We start from the raw sequence: 16,389 nt of genomic DNA, 5'->3' as shown, positions 1-16,389 counted from the left end.
CACTAATCGGCAGCCCCTTCTCTCTATCAGTGCAGGATAGAGAGAAGGGACAGCCCTTTCTGTAATAAAAGTTAAAGAAATTCATACTTACCCGGCCGTTGTCTTGGTGACGCGTCCCTCTCTTCACATCCAGCCCGACATCCCTGGATGACGCGACAGTCCATGTGACCGCTGCAGCCTGTGATTGGCTGCAGCGGTCACATGGCCTGAAACGTCATCCAGGACGTCGGGCCGGATGTCGAGAGGGACGCGTCACCAAGGCAACGGGCGGGAGACCGGACTGGAGGAAGCAGATAGTTGTCGGTAAGTATGAACGTCTTTTATTTTTATTTTTTACAGGTTTATACTGATCGGTAGTCACTGTCCAGGGTGCTGAAAGAGTTACTGCCGATCAGTTAACTCTTTCAGCTCCCTGGACAGTGACTATTTACTGACGTCGCTTAGCAACGCTGCCGTAATGACGGGTGCACACATGTAGCCACCCGTCATTACGGGAGCTCCATAGACTTCTATGGACTGTCCGTGCCGTTATTACGGCCTGAAATAGGACATGTTCTATCTTTTTCAACGGCACGGGCACCTTCCCGTGAGAAAACGGGAAGGCACCCGTCGCCAATAGAAGTCTATGAGCCCGTTATTACGGGTCGTAATTACGACCCGTAATAACGGGAGTTTTTACGGTCGTGTGCATGAGGCCTTACTTGTTAATAATGCCCCTTTTAGGCTCCCACTCATGCTTCCTACAGTTATAATGTTTTGGAATAGGACAAAGCTCTCTCTATGCTGGAAAGAAATAGTAATTGGCTTCTGTACAATATTATGATTGTGCTGGGGTATTTTCTGAGGGTTGGGAATAAAATTGTGATGAAAGTGACTGTATGGGCCTCCCACGAATGAAAAAAGCAGATGTCATCTGGACGAGAAAAACAAACACAAATCTGTTGCAGCACTGGTCTCTTACATAGGTGTTTTCTGGATGCAAAATCTGACACGGTCGTGTGAATGAGGCCTTAGCCAAATTTTGTATCCTTCAGTTTTGAGGGAACCCCTTCTATGACGTCCATATGCCCTAATAGGACATATATGATAAGACAAGCACTTTTGAATAAACTTGAAGAGCAAAAAGGGACCACAGGGCTTTTCAAGTGTAGAATGGAAAAAAGTGAATACTTGTTTATTCATTTGCACCCTGGGTGGAGGTTAGCTGGCACATTGTTTTGTGAGACTTAGCTGCCACCTGGGTAGGGGAACATATCTATATTATAGTGGATTTCTGGATTAAAACCCATTTTCTAATACGCCCTTAGGGAATTCTGAGTAAATAGAGGGGTCCCCCTGTTGAAGACCCTCATGATATTATCTGGAGCAGAGAACGTTTACAAGGAATGTATGGCGGGTCCGTGCATTACATGGGCGGCTTCTCGAATCAAATGAGAACTGTAATGTTATTTCCTCTGAGGTGGAGCTGCAAGGGAATTGAAGACCTGTTGATGGGTTACCCCGCATATTACAGCTGATTGCTGGGGTTTACAGTATCAGGTTGTCTTTCTATGATGTATTTTTTTTACACATCTCTAGGTATGGAGAGAATGTCGTGGTATAGAAACCTCAGTGTTCTGCATGCGGCTCTATTATGTCTTCATTTTGTACGGAGCTGTAATAGGGCATCCACAAACGTTCGTGAGGCCTTTACTGTACCTCTATATTCCTCAAATTTTTCTGTCAGATTCACTATTCTAGGGGTGAACATCTCCGTACATATGGATTCTGACAGAACACTGTACAGATGCATGCGGAGTTCCATACTGGGCCACAAACTTTTACAATGTGCAATTAGAGAATACATAAATACTATGTGATTGCTGATTGTTATTTTGAAGGGGTTCCTTACCTAAATGTATTTCTAGTGCAATCTGAATAATACAGCCTGAGATGAGAAGTGGCATGATTACTGCCATTGCTGCTTTTTTCCTTCTCTTCTGGCCGCACATTGCCAATCCACCTTTGAGCTGAACAGCTGAGTCACATCAGATAGACCACAGTCTTTTATATTAGGTTGTCAGGCAGCGCATCCATGGCAAACAGTCTGAACAGACGGCAGATAAGCTGCTATGATTTTGTTTTTTCTCTCTTGCTCCCAGTCAAAGCTGTGGCAGTCTCCAGACTGAGTGAGATGTTGTTTCATACCTTTCGGTGATACTGGACAGTCCTAGACTAGAAATAAAATTGATGGCCTATACTCAGCCGATCAGCGGTTTGAAGGTACTACAGCAGGCGCTGCTTCCCTGTCATCGCTTACGCTGCTAAATACTGTAAAACGCCAACACACTTGTAGCAGCGGATCACAGTATTACTGCCTTTCCCCACTCACTTGAATGGAAGAAGGCTGTAATACTGTGAACCACCGATACAAGTAAGTTGTTTTTACAGCATGAAGGGGAAGCGGCACTTGCCAGGGCACCGCAGCGGCACTTGCCAGGGCACCGCAGCTCCTTCAAACAGCTGGTCAGCAGGGGTGCAAAGAGTTGGACCCACACCGATCACATATTGATGGCCTATCCGGAGGGTGGACCATCAATTGTATCCGGATATCCTCATTAAAGTGAAGCTCTGGTTTGGAGCTGTTTTACATTAGGATGGGGGTCTCCTACCTGGATGTTTCCAGCTGATGTGAAACTATACCTCCCAGCATGCGCTGACAGCCACAGGTAGGAGATGATGACTGTTTTAGGAAGACTGCATGGTTAATGTCATTATCAGAGTCGCAAACTAAATTGCCTCCGCCTTGTAGGTCAGTCAGCAAGAGTAAGTGTTCCAGTCATGGCAGCCTGTATTCTATAAATGGATCTGAAAGGGTTAGCAACAGCAGCCATGAGAACTCCAGATATACACAGTCGAGTCACATTATTATGACCACCACCTACTTTCGACGTCGGCAGCGCGTAGCCCATGAAGGAAGTGATGTGCCGTGGGCCGGCTTGGTGGGTAAAATAAGATGTGTGATAAGCTGTCTGAACACATATCAAATAAAATAATGTTCAAAAAACAATGCAAATATAAAGTAGACATATGGGGGATGTTAGTTAGCAACAATTTTGTGTGGTATTACTATTTGTTTTACAAGTAGATTACATTTAAAATGAGAAAAATTATAATTTTTGCAAATTTTCTTAAAATGTTGGTGTTTTTCACAAATAAGCAATGAACTTATTGACCAAATTTTTCCACTAACATAAAGTACAATGTCACGAGAAAACAATCTCTGCATTGCTTGGATAGGCAAGAGCATTCCAGAGTTATTACCGCATAAAATGACACATGTCAGATTTGAAAAAATGGGGCTGGTCATTGAGGCATCGATGACCCCTGGTCCTGAAAGGGTTAATGGTGGGGGTCCCAGAAGTCAGACCTATCACCTGTCTATCCTGTTGTTATGACCTGTCTAACATTTTATTCAGTGGAAAATGCACTGCTTGTGTGGTGGTTTGAATTTCAGAATAATGTATAGATTTTATAGAAGTGTTTTAGAGACCACTTTTCTTTAGTGATTTTCCTTTTTTGATTTTTCCTCTTCATTTTATGTGGATTATTTTACATGCAATCTCCCCATAAATACACTATCTGGTCAAAGATCATGTGGACACCTCTGTGTGAGCTAGTTTAACAGGGTCCTGACCGCTGGCTGTGTTTTTACGGCCAGCGGTCAGGGTCTCTGAAGTCCACCATATAGACTAATTACGGCGGCACTTCAGAGAGTCCACGCATGGTCGTGTGCAAACATCCCTGTACCCTGGCTGTAGCCAACAGCACTGGGCAGAGTATCTGGGACCAATCTGTTGGTCCATGAGCATGAGATCGCTGTGAAAACCACATCGATCACGTTTCTTTTTAATTTGAAACTTCTGGCAGTGAATCTACTGCCTCTTTTCTTCTCACACAATTTTGAGGCAGATTTTGACCTGCCTGCACTTTCTTGCCGTGTTTTTCACCCGAGGCCATTGAGGACCGCTGGCGTAAAACGCTTTTTCTGCCTCCCAGCCACCCGGGAAAAAACAATTTTGGTCGTATAGTGGCGCTGATTCCGATGCGGTTTCCACGTCAAAGTCAGCGCCTAAAAAAACTCTGGGTGAACTGGGCCTTAGGTTGACGTTGGATGTGGCGGATTCACTGCAAATTTTTCCTGCGGCTTTGCGCAGGCAAGGTCGGCAGCGGATTACAGTACAGGGCAAGTAGATAAGATTTTACATTTTACACGGCAGATTTTCAAATCTTTGTGGTGTTAAATTCCATGAAATAATCATTTTTGGGGTGTCAAAGGGGTTTTCCAGTCCAGATATTGATGGTTTATACTGAGGATAGGCCATCACTTTTTGTGATCGGTGGTAGCCCGTCTCCGCGCAGCTCCGCCGATCAGCTGTTTTGAAGGGGACACGATGCTCATACGATCGTCGCTTCCCCTTTATTTCCTTTACTGCTTACACTGTGAATTGTGGACACACTTGTAGCGGCGGTTCACAGTATTACAGTATACACTTGAATGGGAGAAAACTGTAATACTGTGAACCGCCACTACAAGTGTGTCCACGATTCACAGTGTGAGCAGTAAAGGAAATGGAGGGGAAGCAGCGCTCGTACCAGTACTTTGGCCCCTTCAAAACAGCCGTTCGGGGGTGTCGGACCATGACCCATCAGATATTGATTGCCTATCCTGAGGATAGGCCATCAGTTGTTGTGGACTGGAAACGTCACAACATCTGTAATGGTCGTATGGTGTCAGCGAACAAGCTTTGAATTTTTTTTTTTCTCTAAAAGCCAGTTTGCGCACCATTCTTTGTAAGCGCCACCTTGCGCCCAGCGTGTAAGAAATGCACACATTTGGTATCGTTGAAGTCAGCAGAAGTTGCCAAATATGAATTCAGGAGTGTTTACCCAGTGGCATGTACCAGATGTAAAAAAAAAAAAAAAAAACTAAAATAACACATTCACATTTTTTTCAACTTTTTTTTTATTTTATTTTTTTTCCACTTTCTTTCCTTACATATTTAAAAAAAAAAAAAGTTAAATATATCTCTATAATTTTTTGGCACCATATGGAAGCCCAATAGGTTCTGAGAAAAACCAGACCAAATAGATGTAGGTTGTAAAAATAATAGAACAACAATTTGCATTTAAATTGGCACATGGCTAAAACTTTTAAAGTTGGCCTGGTCAGGAAGTGGTTAACATTACTTTGTTTTTACTTTTTTGTTTTTAAACTTAATGTACTGGCATGCGAACAAAGCGTTCCCCTCAAAACACCTGATCGGGCTAGAGACTACGGACGAGGACTCCGTTATCATTCGTCCGTTCAAAATGAGTAATGCATTGCCAGCTTCAGGCTGTAAGGACGCACCATGTTGACAAGGGGAATGGTGACGCCTAGCTGTCAGTTATGTCATTCATTTCCAGGAGGATCAACAAAGGAATCACACAATTGAGTTCTTAAAAAAAAAAAAAAAAAAAAAAGGCTGAGTACTGTTTTATGGTGAATACAGGTATTTACAGGGGAGCTGACAGGTCCGCTTTAAATTAGTGAATGCCGTTATTTAGCCATGTATGGTTGAATGTATATGTCATATTGAGTCACATTAAAGGAGAAGTCCAGACAAACGAGTTATTTTTACGCAATCAAACATTTCCTATTAGTTGATGTTTAGCAACTGTGCGTTTCCAAAGCAGCGAGGGTCTTGTTAGATATATGTGTACATCATGTTGGGCCGGGCAGTGGGGGATGAGGGCGGTGTTACTCCAGTGTGTTGACCGCTTCATAAGTAGCTATAGTTCTGTCTCCTATTTGTTTCATCGCAACGTTGTATGTGCTTATCCATTGAATGGTTAATTTTTTTATTTTTTTTCTCTTTGCGGAAGTTTTGGTGGTTGCAATCTCTTCTGCTTTTCTGAATCCACTTAAGTAATTGACACCCAGTACAAGTAGCCGGTGAAATTCAACAATAAGAAATGTTTATTTTGCAGGGAGACATGTTTTGGAAATTTGATTTGCACACAAGTTCTCATGTGGACACCCTGCTGGAGAGAGAGAATGTTACGCTGTTTGAACTGCTGGATGAGGAAGATGTGCTCCAAGAGTGCAAAGTAGTCAACCGAAAACTTGTGGAATTCATTGTCCGACCACAGCACATGGAAGAACTTGTCACCTGCATTACCCAGGAGCCGCCCAGTGACACGGATGAGAAGCTGCGCTATAAGTAAGCAAATGTCACTTCCTCACAAATGGTTTTTCTCATGTAACATGTTTATCTTTCCACCATTTATTATTTCGAGTGAGATTGGGTTGTTGCAGTTGGGGCCTGTTCACATCACCGTTGCCCTTCCGTTGAGGGGTTTCCGTCGGGTTAACCTCTCAACGGAAAGGCAAACGGAAACCTAAGCTTCCGTTTCCCTCACCATTGATATCAATGGCGACGGAAACCTAGCTAATGGTTTCCGTCTGTCACTGTTGTGACGAGTTTCCGTTATTCTTGACGGAACCAATAACGCAGTCAAAACGATGGAACCCTATCACAACGGGGACAGAGGGAAGCCACTAACTAGGTTTCTGTCACCATTGATATTTGTATTAAAGAGTAACTGTCGTTTCATACAGACTTTGATGTGTCATAGTGCTATTTCAGAAGTTTTGATCGGCAGGTGACAAATCTATGAAATGATGGGGCTGAAGTGCTCTGCCGAGTGCAGTGCGCCTTTGGTTGTGATGGGGTCACTTCTGAGAGACCGCGTTAGCTGAAGACTGGCTCATAGGTTACTATGGACAGTCTTCCGCTAACCCCAACTTTCCGAGAAGAGGCAAAGTGATCCCATAACAGCCGAAGGGGCACTGCGCCTTCGCTTCAGCAATCATTGGGGGTCTCACCACCCGAACCCCCACCGATCAACGCTTCTGACCGGTCACTATGACATGTCACGAGTTTTATGAAACGACAGTTACTCTTTAAAGACTAGGCAGGAGCAGGCGTCACATGGCATAAATGATTGTCTGCCCAAACGCTAAGGACAGAGACGTGCCAGTGTTTCTCTTAAATTAAGGTGATTAAAAGCAGAGGCTTTAAAATGAATGGGGGTTGAGTGAAATATAGACTTTCAGGGCAAAGCAATATTGTTTTCTTTTGGTGGGTTTGTCTTTTGAGCAATTTAAAATGTCCTAAAGTATGAGGCCCCTGCACACAAATGTATTTTTGTGGCCGCAATTCACCTGCAAGTCTGCGGGTGAATTGCGGCCCCATTAGTTTTAATGGTCCCATGCACACGACCGTGGGCTCCACGGTCCGTGCATTGCACAGGAGCCTGGACCGCAAAAAGATATGACATGTCTTATTACGGCCGTATTTTGCAGTCCAGGCTCATAGAAATGAATGCACGCGGCCATGTGCACGGCCCGCGATTTGTGGGCGGCCTGTAGGTGACACTTCGTGGCCGTCTGAGCCGTAAATCACGGCTGTGCACACCACTATGGTTGCGTGCGTGAGGCCTTAGGAAAAAAATAAATATTAAAAATAATATAGTGAAGCTCGTATATTTAATAAATAACTCTAAGCTTAGATCTCCAGAGCAGATTATTAGTCTAGGGACTGACACATTGACTTTAGTAGCCAGTTTGATCTTCTTGTCTCGTTACTAAAAAGAACTCCCATAAGACAGAATATGAGAAAGTTGTCCATCAAGAACCCCTTTCTGTGCATATTGGTGACCTGGGTAGTGTAATATGGGCTTGTGAAGAGGTCCTCGGGGTCCACATAGCAGTTTGTGTCAGATATCCTTGTACAGATGATACACTAGTGAACATGTAAATGTATTGGTTCTTGCATAGGAAAAATGAAATGGTAAGAAGCATACAATATCTCTACAGCTTGGCGTTTACTCTCCCTAATAATTACTATATGGAAACTGCATATTTTATTTTTATTTTTTTTGTTTAAATCTAGGTATCCCAGTGTATCATGTGAGATACTGACAGCAGATGTAACACAAATTAATGACGCCTTAGGAGAGGATGAGTCTTTACTCAAGCGACTATATGGCTTCTTACAAAATGAAGACGACTTGAATCCCTTGCTAGCCAGCTTCTTCAGCAAAGTTATGGGCATCCTTATTAACCGCAAGACAGAACAGGTAACCTTTAGCAGTCACATAGACGTCATGTATAAAAACGAGTGCAGAAAAAAGCTGAACATGTGGTCAATAGCAAGTAATAAAATGTAAATATTTGTCTGGAGACGTCGTAGAATAAATGAAGCTGCCTGCGCTCTTTCTTAGAACTGAGGCTGGGTGTTTTTGTTTCGATCATTCTCTAAAGCTTGTTGGGCAAATGAAAAGCAGTGGCGTGGTTATTGCGCATGTTGCCAGCAGTGTAAGTGCTTTGATTTATTAGATCCAATGCTCTGCTAAAGATAACCTGTCGCCTTAAATCCAGAAGGAAAGTGTTAATTTCCTGCTCATAAAATGCAGCCTTACACAATTGCTGGGTCATTTAGGACACATTTCATCTGCATTGCAAGCCGTCCTGCCATGTGTGTACACGGGACCTGTCCATTTGGTTAGTTTCTATATACATATAATGTACATGAAACGTGGACAAATGAGCTCTCCTCCAGAAGAAGGAAAACCCTCTAGTGCCACCTATTGGAGGCAGCTTCTCTAAGTCAATGTCCGACCCGTAGAAGAGCCTTGAAACATGACTAGGGATTTTAGCCAAGCCAGAATCTCCTCCAAAATAAACCCATCAGTAGGCAGTTGTCACATTTCTTGTGACAGATTTTCAGTTCCACCATATAGTACGCATATTACCCAGCTTTGGGAAGACAACCCCATAGAAGGCCACTTTTTAATGCAATTTTTGGTAGCCTTCTCAAAGAGGTTTTACTATATAGGCTATATTGATAATTCTGAATGAGTCCTCTTCCTCTCTATTAATATTTATGCATACATTCTTTGATGAAAATAGATCCCTATTGTCATTAATTTGTAATATTTTCTTTCTAATATTTCCATATGTTGGCCACTAGACGGAGTAGTACCCACAATTGCATCAAGGTGACTCACTCTTAGTGACCTCACACAACCCCCTCTGCCTTTTTCTGGCTAGTGCCCGGCGGGGGAGGGGTTGGAGTGTCTATTACTGTTCAGCGCCGTTTTGTGAGCATCCCCAATTGTGATCTTGCCATACTCATTATTCCCCCTATTTTTCCTGCCGATTGTATTATATATGTGCATGTAGGGTTGCACGATGCATCGAAATATCGATACTATTTCGTTGCCATGCACCCTCAAATGGTTCAATATCGTTAATTCATGTATTTCGATACTAAGCTGTGTGGCCGCACAGCTTAGTATTGTAACACACGCATTTAGTTAGAGCGGGGCTGCGTGTGTGTAATACAGCCATTGACCCACTTTTGACAAGTGTGCGCGGTCAGCATGAGGTGATGCGACCAGTGCTGGACTAATGAACAACGGCACTGCTGAAGACTGAGAACATGGCGGGCAGACAGCAGGACACCACCATGTTCTGTCTTCAGTGCCGGTGCTCGTTAGTGCAGAGCCGGCCGCATCACCTTATGCTGATCGTACGCACACACTTGTCAGAAGCGGGGCAATGGCTGTATTACACAGCCGCAGCCCTGCTCTAACGGCGGAGATCAGAGAAAACTCTCCTATCTGCCATTATTGCCTTGAATGCTGCGATCAAAGCTGACCGCAGCATTAGGAAAATGAGAAGGGAGTGCCCCTAGGATCGCGATTGAGGGCTGTATCATATATGAGCAGACAGCCCAGGGTCCATTGAAGGACCCCAGGGCTGTCTGGCCATATTTCCTGTTAGGGCATACTTAGTACACAGGCAGTTGTTAGGACATACCTATCAGTACACAGGCTAATGTATAGAATATGCCAGGACATTAAAGTTTAAAAAAAAAATAAAGCAATGTTAAACATTTTTTACAATAAATATTAAAATAAAAGTCTCAATGCATAAACTATACACATATTTGGTATCGTCGCGACCGTAATAACACATTTAGAGCGTCATTTATGAGGTTTACGCTATTAAAAAAAATAAAAACCGCTTTCTTTCACTTAATGTGAGAACCTCCATGTACCTCACACTTTAACCCAATGTTGTCCCTTATGACTGTGAGAAACACGATGGGGTTAATTACTATTAATGTGAGGCACATGGAGGTTCAAAATTCATCACACCTCGTGCCCCACATAAGGAAATGGAAGAACCTTTTTTTTTTTTTCATTTTTTTTTTTTTTTTTAAATCAATCCAATTTTATTGATACGAACACAGAAATGAAATAACACATTAACATTCACATTACAATTTTCCAACATCGTATACAATAGTGACAGCATATCAGGAAATCCCCGCACAGCCCCCCACTATATCTCCGCCCTTTGTTTCTAGTACCATTCCTGGTCAGAGCACATTTCTCTTATCAAGTTTCCCCACCACCCCTTCTTTGCTCCAGACTCTGTCACCTCCAGGTCCTCAGACGACTCTCGCCCTTAGTCTGCTCAGGTCAGGTGACAGCACCTCAGGACAGGCCAACCATCTGCTCCATTGTTTCTCAATTTTTTTTCCCGTACCCCTTTTAGAAAATATCTTCTGCTCCATCAGGATATTATAGTTCAACATTCCTACAATTTCCCTCATCCTTGGTGGCTCCGCGTCCAGCCAGTGTTTAGCAATGCATTTCCTCGTTTGATATAATATCTTGGCAATTGCCAGGCTTGCCATTCTGTCACTCTCCAATTCTCCCACCGCTCCCAACAACATAACTTTAGGGTCTGCCGCCAATTCCCGACCATACACCTGCTTAATCAGGTCCAATATTTCCCCCCATAGGGCCCTATGGGCTCACATGACCAAAACATATGCAATATGTCCGCCTTCTCCTCCGTGCACCTAGGACATTTAGCGTCCGCTCTAATACCCATCTGTTTTAATACCCACGGGGTGCGGTACACTCTGTGTATTAGGAAGAGTTGTGATCGCCTCTGCGCGTGACTGAGTGATAAGTGACATGTGGACGCTAATATCTCCTCCCACTCCTCCTCTGTTAATGGACCGACATCCTGTTCCCATTTCGCTTTTACCAGCACCATTGGGTTTCCCAAGTGTTTGGACAGTAAGCTCCTGTACGCCATTGAGATCAGGCCTTTGGTTGTGTCAGCCCGTCCCACATACTCCAGGACCCCAAGAGCACAGACCGTCAGGTCCACCACATGCAAAAATATGGAACGCTTCACAAATTTGCGTGTCATCCTTGCGCAGGGGCCATGCTCTTTTTTTTCATTATTGTTGGCAAAGTATCGTTTTGGTATCTCCAATCGCAATACTACACGAAGTATCGGTATCTAAGTCCAAGTTCTGGTATCGTGACAACCCTACATGCATGGTCTGAAGTGTTCAGGTTTATTTAATTGGGGAAAGGGGAATAAGCTGCTGCCAGACGCCTCTGTCAGTGGCTGATCTCCGATGGGAACAAAGGATTCGTCATCTTCTCTTAGGGGAGGAGAGTGAGAAGGCGCCCGCATTAGATTGTCGGTTGATCCCACCAAAATTTGCAGGTTTAGTAGAGTTTCATCTCTTGTATGTGCCCCTTTAGGCCTTCACACGAACGTGTTATTCCTCCGTGCTACCACGCGCGTCGCACGGACCTATGTTAGCGAATGGGGCTGTTCAGACTGTCAGTGAATTTCACGCAGCATATGTGCGCTGCGTGAAACACACGACATGTCCTATACTTGCCTGTGTTTCGTGCAGCACGCACCCATTGAAGTCAATGGGTGCGTGCAAATCGGACACGGAAGCACTTCCGGGTGCTGCGCGCTACATTAGTAAAATAAATGAATGAAAACAGAAAAGCACCTCGTGCTTTTCTGTTTGTAAACATAAAAACAAAGCATCATGATGCCGGCTGTATGAAAATCACGCAGCCACGCACCGTACGCTGATGACACAAGGAGCTTTTGCGCGTGCAAAACGGACACGTCCGTGTGAATAAGGCCTTAGGGTATGTTCACACAGGGCCGATACGCTGCCTAAAAGTACACCGCGTATCCATCCTAGAACCTGCAGGGAATTCATGCTAAAAAAAACGCATCAAATTGAGGTGAACTGTTTAATCTAGTCTTAGGTTCTTGAGATGTTTTATTTTATTGTAGCCTTATACCAGGGTTGGGTACAGGATTGCTTGTTTACGTGGTTGTGTAAAATCTACTTTGACATGTGCATACGCCTCATTAAGTGTTTTACATTTCACAAGCTTACCTGGGAATGTACCTTTGCTTTGCCCTCCAAATACAGCTAGTTGGTGAAACTGCATAAGTAAGCTGTTTGCACATTGTTTATAGCCATGCTCGTTTGTCTTTTTGGGTGAATCATAGTATATTTTATTTTTCAGATTATAGCCTTTCTACGTAAAAAGGATGACTTTGTAAACCTTTTGCTGCGGCACATTGGCACATCGGCGATCATGGATCTGTTACTGAGGCTTCTGACATGTGTGGAACAACCTCAGCTGAGGCAGGATGTGTTTAATGTAAGTACGAACCCAAAAAAGTTACATATTTTCCGCTTTATAAGAAGTCCTCTAGATCTAGACTCACCCTTATCAGTGGGTCTTTGCACTGGCTATTAGATGGGTCTCCGTAACGTTCATTTATCCTAATTATTTACGTTTCCACCTTAGATTAAAAAGGTTATCCGAAAATTGCATTGCATTAATATTCTTACGTAAAAAGAACTCACTTAGTAATGTACTTTCATTTAAAATTCGGTACTTAATGGTGCAGGTCAAACCCGGTGAATTGTTCCCGGAATTCCTGTAGCGTTTCTAATATTGATGACACGCTGACACTCTTGCGTTGAGGACTTGCTTCCTGTGCTGTTCGTGACGGCGTGTTATCAATGGCATGACCGCAACTGGCTGTCACATTGCCTATTGCTGGAGTCCCCGAGCAGAGAATCAGCTAGCGCTTTGCTCGGGACACCAGCACTGCTCCCGACATTTGGTCAGTGACTTCATGGGTTTCCTATCACTGGAGTTCCCCAGCAGAGCATCCGCTGGATCCAGTACTGCTGCCGATGTCAGTCCTTATATGGACAGTGACAGCAGCAGTGCTGGAGTTTTTCTAATTCTGGACAATTCCTTTAATTTGACCGAACCTGCCAATCTATTGTTTGGAGGCAGTCCAGTGGTCAGAGAAATCTGACATAATCCACTTCTTCCCCTATCCCTACTGGTATAAACAGGACCAATTCGCTAAGCTTGCATGTTTATGGCATATTAATGATGGTGTATGTCCACCATTATACCTGTGCTGCTTGGCTCATAAGGCCTTGTGTCATGTGTTAATGAGGCTAATTAATTTGGAATCTTCTGTATCAAATAGCACCAGGTATTAATGTGTTAATGAGCTTCACTTCCTCTACTCCGCGGAAGCCAAAATTGCAGAATAGACTTATCAGCTGCAGGAACCTGGGCAAAAAATAGACAGTGAAGATACATGACTGACACAAGATTCTGTATTTCCAACACAGGTAGTGTTAATGGTGGAACTTCATTTTAAGTCGGTGTTGAAGGGGTATTCCCACTTAAGACATTTATGGCATAGCCACCGGATATGCCATAAATGTCTGATAGACGCGGGTCTAGGCTCTGAGTGGTGAGGCATCCTCCGCATCCAGGTCGGCAATGAATGGAGAGGTGGCCACGCGGCGCTCCCTATTGATTCCTATGGGAGTTAGGGAAACCACCGAGCTCTTAAGCTGAAGAGCTCTTGAATGACAATGTGGTAAAAGATTTGTATAGAAAAATGTTTAATCTAAGAGAGAGTATAGCTCAGGCTTTTTCTCTCCTCCGTTTGTGACCATTTTCATGCGCAATGTGCGCTTAGAGCCTTAATGCGTATTTTATTGGATGAAATTCTTATACCTTGTTACTATAGTGTTACTTATTTCCTCCCATTTTTTTATACTCAGTGGCTTAATGAAGAAAAAATAGTTCAGAGGCTGATTGAAATGATCCAGACTTCAAAAGATGATAATGTAAGTATATTCTCTCCCTCCCTTATTCTTGTGCATTTCTCATCTCAACATTAAATCCATAACTAGTTTTAGTGCCTAGACACGTCAACTTCTGAATTATGTGCACCATAGACCTTTGTAGTGTTGCAGCCAAGACTTGGGCTCAAGCCACTCAGGCTTAGGACTTGTGAATATGACAGAAAAAGCCTCCATGTGTAATCTGGGGCATACAGAGGTATAGTATGGACTATAGGAGGATATGGAACCGTATCGCAGCTCCATACAATTGACGGGTTGTACAGAACTGTAATAAGTTTGTGTGCATGAGCCTTGCAGTTTAGATAACCATTCCGCTATAATATTTTAGTGAGAAGCAAGCAGCTAAAGTAACATTTGAACTTTACTTACCTTGTACTTTAGTCAGACCATGTTTTACAGTCTATTCTTATGCAGAGCTCTCAGCAGCCCCTGCTGGGTTACTGTCTTGTTCAGAGAATACTCTGCAGTCATGTACAGTAGTGTGATGTGGATATGTCAGCCCAAATGCATTGCAGCAGACACCATTTGATAGCTCAGGTAAGATGTTAGTTTGCATCTGTCATCACTGTTGACTGATTCCAGTAACAACTAGTATAAAAGAATAGTACATGATGGGGACGTGAGCTCCTGAATAGAAAATATGTTGTAACTCTGGACCGATACTAGATATGAAATGTAAAATAAGGTCCTTCAAGTTACGCAGCTTTTGTCTTCTTAAATTATATAAACTGTTTGGAGGATCAAAGATGAATCGTTTAAAGAGCATCCCCCCCCCCCCTTTCCACCAGATCAACCATTACCTTGAAACTCAAATTCCTCAGGAGACAAGCATTTGAGCGTTTTATTACCTTTCTGTTAATGCCTCCAGTTCAAAGTGGTTAAGGATAGAACAACCTCAAACCAAAGTGTGCAAGAACACCCCTCCAGTTGTCATTGAGGCCTGTAAAGGCATCCGCGCACGTTTCATGAGAGAATTTTATTTCAAGGTGACTCTGTACCAAAGTTAAATAACCGTACATAAGAAAAAGTTCTCTTTTTTATGTCTTTAAAGGCAATGTGTCGCTAGAATTTTTTATTTTTTTTTAGTTAAACAATTATTATTTAAGTGATTACACAATGTTTTATTTTTTTTTACAAGTCAGGAAATATTATAAATTCGATTCTAATTTATACATTTCCATGTGCTGGTCACTAGAGGGAGCAGTTCCCAAGATTGCAGCATGGTCAATGTGGTAAAGCAACCTCATTGCTTTATGCTGCAAACTTGGGGTAGACACACTCGCTCTGGTGTCCTCACACAATCCCCCCTCCCTTATTCTGGCTAGTGCCAGGAGAAGGAGGGGGTTGAATCTTCAAACCTCCTACGCTGTGTGCTGCCGTTTTCTGAGAGACTGCACAGTGTAGGAGGATTAGATACAGTGATAATCAGACAGTATCACACGAACATAATACACACATCACATACACAAACCGAAATGACCTGCTCCTGCCGCCGCCTCCGCTCCTATTCCTTGCATCTTTGCTTCCTTGAACATATGGCCGGAAGTCGCCATCTTACTGTCCGGCAGCGGCTTCCGGTCCACATGAAAATGGCGCTGGATTTTGCTTTGCTAACTAGCTTCGTTTGCATTCTCTATGGGGATGTGTGTGCCGTATTGCATCTCTGTATGTGTCGTTAATCAACACATACAGAGAGGAAAAAAAAATGGCAGCCCCCATAGAGAAGTAAAAGTAAGAAAAAAGTAGAACACAAGAACACCATTAAATCAAATTTATGTTCATATCATACTAAAAGCAATATGATAAAAAAAAAAATTTCATGACACCTTCCTTTTAAACTCCCAAAATTACATCAGACGCTGGCAATTGAGCTCTGTGTCACCACTCTGACGTGTACTGAAGCCAATCAGAGGTCCCACGTTGGTAGCCAAGTATGCGAGTTAATAGAAGCACATAAGAAACCGCTCCCCATATATACATATTTAGTGCGACAACTGCCTGCGACCAAGGAAGCGACTGCGTGTGTGGTGTGGGAGGCAGTGACGGCGTGGGAGCACTGTGTGGTGGGGGAGGCAGTGACGGCATGGGAGCACTGTGTGGTGGGGGAGGCAGTGACGGCGTGGGGGCACTGTGTGGTGGGGAGGCAGTGATGGCGTGGGGGCACTGGTGGGGGAGGCAGTGACTGCGTGGGGGCACTGTGTGGTGGGGGAGGCAGTGACGGCGTGGGAGCACTGTGTGGTGGGGGAGGCAGTGACGGCGT

The 16,389-nt window shown here is 43.6% G+C and overlaps 1 protein-coding gene and 1 non-coding gene across 4 annotated transcripts in view; one reads left to right on the top strand and one right to left on the bottom strand.

Annotated features, from left to right (window-relative positions):
• Positions 1–16,389, top strand: part of PPP6R1 (protein phosphatase 6 regulatory subunit 1) — a 69,933-nt gene that overhangs the window by 13,760 nt on the left and 39,784 nt on the right. For all 3 annotated transcript variants that reach the window (XM_075839924.1, XM_075839922.1, XM_075839923.1), the window contains 4 exons: positions 6,013–6,245; positions 7,980–8,166; positions 12,466–12,603; positions 14,046–14,111. In XM_075839924.1, the coding sequence (XP_075696039.1) occupies positions 6,019–6,245; positions 7,980–8,166; positions 12,466–12,603; positions 14,046–14,111 (618 nt within the window). In that variant the 5' untranslated portion in view covers positions 6,013–6,018. The remainder of the gene's footprint in view (positions 1–6,012; positions 6,246–7,979; positions 8,167–12,465; positions 12,604–14,045; positions 14,112–16,389) is intronic.
• Positions 11,289–11,398, bottom strand: LOC142662767 (U6 spliceosomal RNA). The gene has a single exon (XR_012850982.1). It is a non-coding gene; the product is annotated as a U6 spliceosomal RNA (small nuclear RNA).

Source organism: Rhinoderma darwinii, chromosome 10 (genome assembly GCF_050947455.1).
Source record: "Rhinoderma darwinii isolate aRhiDar2 chromosome 10, aRhiDar2.hap1, whole genome shotgun sequence".
Taxonomy (NCBI): Eukaryota; Metazoa; Chordata; class Amphibia; order Anura; family Rhinodermatidae; genus Rhinoderma; species Rhinoderma darwinii.
The sequence above is the reverse complement of the archived record's forward strand: the minus strand, read 5'-3'. Positions and strand labels throughout refer to the sequence as shown.